Raw genomic sequence first — 5738 nt, 5'->3', positions numbered from 1 at the left:
TGCACTTTTTATGATGCCTTTCATTATCTCACATATAAAATTGAGGTAACACCTCATATTCAACCGATGTTAAACGTGTTTTTCCCAGTAGTGGTCTCGGATGTCGCCTTAGTTTTTGGAAAAAGAGCCAAACAAAGGAACATGTTGGTGTATCACAATAAGTCCCTGATCCCATATATTACATCTAAAGGTATGTGTTAGGAAAAAATGTGGAAGAACAATCGGTAGGAAGGTTTCCAAGACCTATACTTTGCTCAAAATTGAAACACCTTTATAAAAACACATGCACTAGTGTGAAGCTGTGAGGGGGAAACCTTCAAAAACTTCAACACCTCCACCTAAAATTCAGATATGGGCAGCCATAAGTTTATTCGGGTGAACAGACACTCATAAAAAGGAATATGGAACCCCTTAAAAGTGTTGCATATCCTTTTTCCTGAGCCCACTAAAAGAACATATCAGTCAGAAAGGGGACCAACTACGATTTAGCTATACTCATGACCGTTGAGTCACTTAAAACATAAGAGGCTCCCACTATCTCGAAGTCTACCCATCCGTATTTGATCGCATTAGTTGACTCCATAAACTTGACTCCTCTTAGGGGTATCTCACCAGCCTTAAAGATCATAAATGGATTGATCTAATTGACACTAGCTGGTTGAACTCCACGTGATAAATGATCCTTAATTTCAGCATCACTCGGGTCCCTGCCGTAAACCCTTTGGAAAGTCTTGATGAAATTTTTGGCATTCTCCCTATTCAAAATAACAACATCCATCTCCTAGAAATTTGATATTTACCTAAAAATGTGAAGGATAATTCGATTACATTTATGATTCCACCTCTCACATGGCTTATTCAAGATATGATCCTCCCCACACTACATTCATCAAAGGTATGTCTTTGTTCCTTAGACATTTCACATCAAGGTCCACAACCTGAATTGGTTGAGGTTGGAAGGTGAGGTCTGATTCAAGCTATATTGACTCCTTCAATACGGGTTGGAAATGATTTGGCACAAACTTTCTAAGTTGAAATACGCGGAATATATCATGTATTCTAGATAGAGACGGAGGCAACACCCGTTGATATGCCATTGTTCAGACTCGATCCAAAATTTGGAAGGGTTATATGTATCGATGACTTAACTTCTTCATCTTAAATACTCCTCGTAGCCCTAACTTATGAATAACCTTCAAAAACACATATATGTCCCCTTATTCAAATTCAAGTGGTTTTCTACGTTCATATGTATAACTCTTCTGGCGACTCTAGGCCTGCTTCACTTTCTCTTGAATTGACTTTATCTACTTAATAGTTTTTTTTTTACTACTTCGATTCCTAGAATCCCTTTTGTCACCTATTTCGACCCAACATAAAGGTGTTTTGTACTTCCTACCATATAAGACTTCATACGAAATCATTCCAATACTAGAATGATGATTGTTATTATATGTAAATTCAATTAATAAAAAATCTTGTTTCCAATTCCCTTCGTCTTCCAAGATGCAAGCCCGTGGCATATCTTCCATCGCCTAAATTGTTCTCTCCGTCTAATCATCTGTTTGTACATGGTTTTCCGTACTGAAATTCAATCTTGTCCCCCAAAACTTAATGAAAAGCCTGAAAAAAAACGTTATGTGAATTTATGATCACATTCTGATACAATGCTTACCGGTACACCATGTAACTTCACTATTTCCGCGATAAATAGTTTGGCTACTTGATGTACTTTGTAGATGGTCTTAACTAGTAAAAATTAATGGGTTGCAATTATGTTAAAATAATATTAAAATCATTTATTCATTTCTGCATAACTTTATTTATTATACAGAGTAACCAACCAATTGAATACTCAAATAAATCTACTGTATTTCCTAAGAATCCTCCAACAAAAGCGGTATAGAACTTCGTCTAAGCCATAATTCATACATAACCATGTAGAACACATCAAAATCAAGTGGAGGTGAATGCCATTGAAAGTGTTCTCTAACCTTCAACACATTCCTATGTAGCATCAAATACTCACCAGAACTAACCACACCTTTCAGAATCTTCTTCAAAAAAGGCACGTCTAACGTAGTCACAACAACAGAAAAGCTCTTCCAGTTCAAAACATCTACAAATGGAAGATCATAATAATCGGCAACGATCACCGGAACACAGCCATAGTACAAAGAATCTCCTATACGTGCCGTGTTCACTTCATAGCCTTTAACGTGAAGACAAAACTTGCTCCCTAATAACTCATCTGCGTATGGTGTTTTCAATCTTCCGTGATGAACAAAGATTTCCGAATCATTTTTCCATGTCTCAACAACAATTCTCCGTAATGGAGAATTCACTGCTCCAGCAAAGAAAGCTAGTTTTTTCCTAATGGATGAAACAAGGTTGGAGGGGTTATTGTTATCATTTCTTGGCCAAATTTGCGGTAAGCATGCATCCTTATGAGTGATATAACCTGATAAGAAATAACTTGACGAGCAAACAACTTGAATGGCATTGAATTTCACGTCTACTGCTTTATCCATGGCAGTCCTTCCAATTGAATGACATGCCACGTAAAAGTGATCCGCGCCGCCGGTGCGATTCCAATACGGATACTTCTGATTGATATTCCGAACATAGTCTCTGATGAAATCTTTGATACCTCCCACGCCGACTCGACGATCATGACGTAAGCTTGCTATGGAAAATGGCATGAAGAAAAGATCACCTTCTGTTGGATCTTTTGTGATGAGATGGCTTTTCATAAGTGCTTTTTTGAAGTAACTTTCACTGGCATAGTTTCCACTAGGTTCGGTTTTCATAGGCAAAAGCACATTTGCAAAAGGATCATCTTTGTTGTGTGGATAAACATATATCTTAAAGCTTCTATTCATTTCCTTATAGTCTTCCAGAAATATCTCTCTCTCATGGAACACATTGTTGTTTTCCTCAGATTTTTGTAAACTATAAGCAATAGCATGCTCGTGTAGATTTGATTCTGCGGTAAAAAAAAATTGGATTTGAATAAATAAAACTTAATTAATAATTATTCTAGTTAAAATTTAGAATCTAATTAATAATTATTCTACTTCATTAACCACTTAAATAATTCACTTTGTTACCTATAGAATCATCCAGAAAAGTCAAATAAATATTCCAGGTTCAAAAGCAGCATGCATGTATTGAATAAAAATGATGTCATGAATCAACAAACGTGAAAGACTTAAACTTTGAATATTCAATCAATAAACATGAAAGACTTATAAACTTTGACGATTAAACAAATCACTCTTTTTATCCTTTTTACATGTCATATTTATAAAAAAATGTGTTCTTAATTACCTGATCACATCATTAATTATAAATTTGCCAACAATACTCTTAATTATTTATTGTAAATAAAGAAATTGATCAAATAAAATAATAATAATTAAATATATTATAGAAAAACAATAGTATTAAAAACCAGTTAAGCCGCCTTAATAAATGAATGATACTTATATTTTGACAAAATCAAAACCATACACTAAAAATTCTTTAATAATAATAATAATAATAATAGAAACTTTTACATACCCTTTGAGCTGGGTTGTGGTGATAAACCACGTTGACTTTGTAGTCCATGATCATCCAATTTGAAAGTGTTAGACTTGATGAACTCAGAATCATTGTTGAGTAAGGTTGGAGATAATGATTTGAAGTGAAGAGTAGGTTGGAGGTTGTGGTGTTGATGATGAATGGTGAAGATGATTGAAGTATAGTAAACATAGAAAATAATGAAAAGTGAGGTTAATAGAGCTAAGGTAGTTGGAATGAAGAACCAAAAACTCTTGAATGAAGATGTATCATGATTATGTGAGTAGTGGTAGAGAGAAGAAGGAGGAAACATGGCATAGAGATGGCCAGTCTTAATTATTCTGTAAGTAAGTTTTATGTGCGATATGTTATACTAATATAATAACAGGATGTGGCGTGATCATGACATTAATTGACACAGACTTACTCTTTTACAATGACAATAATCAATAACGAGGGAATCACTATTTGTATATAATTATATTGTAGGTATCGGTCATTGTCAATTTCAATTTCTAAATTTACTTATGATACCACATGTTATATTTAATCTAAACACTTAAATTTAATTCACTCCCTCTACGATTAATTTAGTAAACTGATTGGTGTATAGGGTCAAAGTGTTATAATCATTTGAATATTAAGTTTGGTTTCTAATAACTCTATTAGGGACAATCATCTTCAAAGAGTCCCTTCTCTATAGCTCCTCTATCCATCTCCGGAACATGCTGAGAGACAGCCGTCACGTTCTCGGCATGCCCATCTTGAATCTCAAGTACCTCCTTGTTAGTTGAAAAGTCTGATGTCATGATAGGGTGTGACACCCTATAGAACAACGTCATGTAGCCCTCAACATAAGTCTAGTGTACATGAGTTGGCTTCCGACATATTCCTCTGGTACCAAGTGACTTCCGAAATCATCCAATATCTCATGTAGATCTTTGCGACAGACGTCGGAAATCTCATAATAATTTGCAAGTAGTCAAACTGGCGCATCACTCGTTCGGGAAGATAAGGATACATAGAGATTACCTGCATATAAAGAAATGACGACAAACTGACGTGTCTGGCGGTGGTCGTCGTATGGGCAGAAGCAAACGTCATCTGGTACCATACGGTCAAAAGAGACTTTGAATGGCTCGACCGCACCATTTCCCCTATACGGAGCAAAAACGGCTGCACGTGGCCAATCCTCATTGTAGGCAGATGCAACTTCCCACCCGGTGACGTGAGGGAAGTGAGAGATGATTCATCCTTAAAAATGATTTGGATACAATATTCATAACAAGTGTAACAAATGACTTATGAAAATATTAGTAACAAGAAATTACCATAAGAGGTGTGCAATTCCCTGTCATCTGCTTTGTCTTCCAAAGACAACTCTCACTGTCATATAGGACCCACTGTAGATGGTTTTTTATGAATCTTTTCCAAAAAACTAAACCTAGCATGAACACCTCTAGTGTCATGTTTCTCTTGTGCGACATCAGCTGGGTCAACCCCCAAATGGGTGACCATCATGTCGACCCATTGCTCTCGCCTGATCCTCTTGTGGTCTAGTAATCACCCTCTGATGGGAAGATGTAGGAGGCATGAGACTTCATCCAAGGTGACAGTCATCTCGCCTATAGGTAGGTGGAAAGATGACGTCTTTGAGTGTCGTCTCTCAACAAAATTTGCATGCATGTCTTGGTTTATGGTCATGTAAGCAGAAGAGCATAAACTGACAAAACTATAATAGCCAATAACATCAATAAACCAAGCAGTTATGGCTTGTGCCATATCCAATATCTTTCCGTCGTGGTTTACATATTATAAACAATAACGCTATTGTCAAAAGAAAATATCACCATCAACATCGATTTAATTAGTTAAAAACATATCAATCCCAAAAGAAAATAAATATACCTCCCCTTCCCATACATGCCTAGCAACATGGTCGACATATAGTTGAATTAAAGAGGTTTCAAATGGGCCTAATGAGTAACTCTCTAAAAGAGCATCGACAACGACTCCCCAATGTGCTTTAGAGGCTTCAGGATCTATTGCTTCATATGCCTGAGAGAGCCGGCTACGAGAACTAGACGCATGGGAACCTCGGGGTTGCAAAGTAGATGCAATATCAAACGAGTTATCAGCAACTTATGGCCTCGTGGTCTTCGCTGCGACCCTCT

At 36.5% G+C, this 5738-nt stretch overlaps 1 protein-coding gene across 1 annotated transcript; it reads right to left on the bottom strand.

The window, feature by feature from the left end:
- Nucleotides 1–1789: 1789 nt before the first annotated feature.
- Nucleotides 1790–4001, bottom strand: LOC127126631 (probable glycosyltransferase At5g03795). Its single transcript, XM_051055590.1, has 2 exons — nucleotides 3565–4001; nucleotides 1790–2986 (listed from the first exon to the last, which is right to left on the bottom strand). Exons 1-2 carry the CDS (start codon nucleotides 3875–3877, stop codon nucleotides 1878–1880), a joined length of 1422 nt encoding a protein of 473 aa, XP_050911547.1. The 5' UTR covers nucleotides 3878–4001; the 3' UTR covers nucleotides 1790–1877.
- Nucleotides 4002–5738: the final 1737 nt, after the last annotated feature.

This window comes from Lathyrus oleraceus, chromosome 3 (assembly GCF_024323335.1).
Source record: "Lathyrus oleraceus cultivar Zhongwan6 chromosome 3, CAAS_Psat_ZW6_1.0, whole genome shotgun sequence".
In the NCBI taxonomy this organism is placed as follows: domain Eukaryota; kingdom Viridiplantae; phylum Streptophyta; class Magnoliopsida; order Fabales; family Fabaceae; genus Lathyrus; species Lathyrus oleraceus.
This window is presented reverse-complemented; position numbering and strand designations above follow the sequence as displayed.

Bases quoted from the DNA above. Each gene is read 5' to 3' on its own strand.
- LOC127126631 (XM_051055590.1), bottom strand. From the start codon at position 3,877: ATGTTTCCTCCTTCTTCTCTCTACCACTACTCACATAATCATGATACA. The intron at 2,987-3,564 runs GTATGTAAAAGT...TTTTTACCGCAG, and splicing joins ACCACAACCCAGCTCAAAGG to AATCAAATCTACACGAGCAT.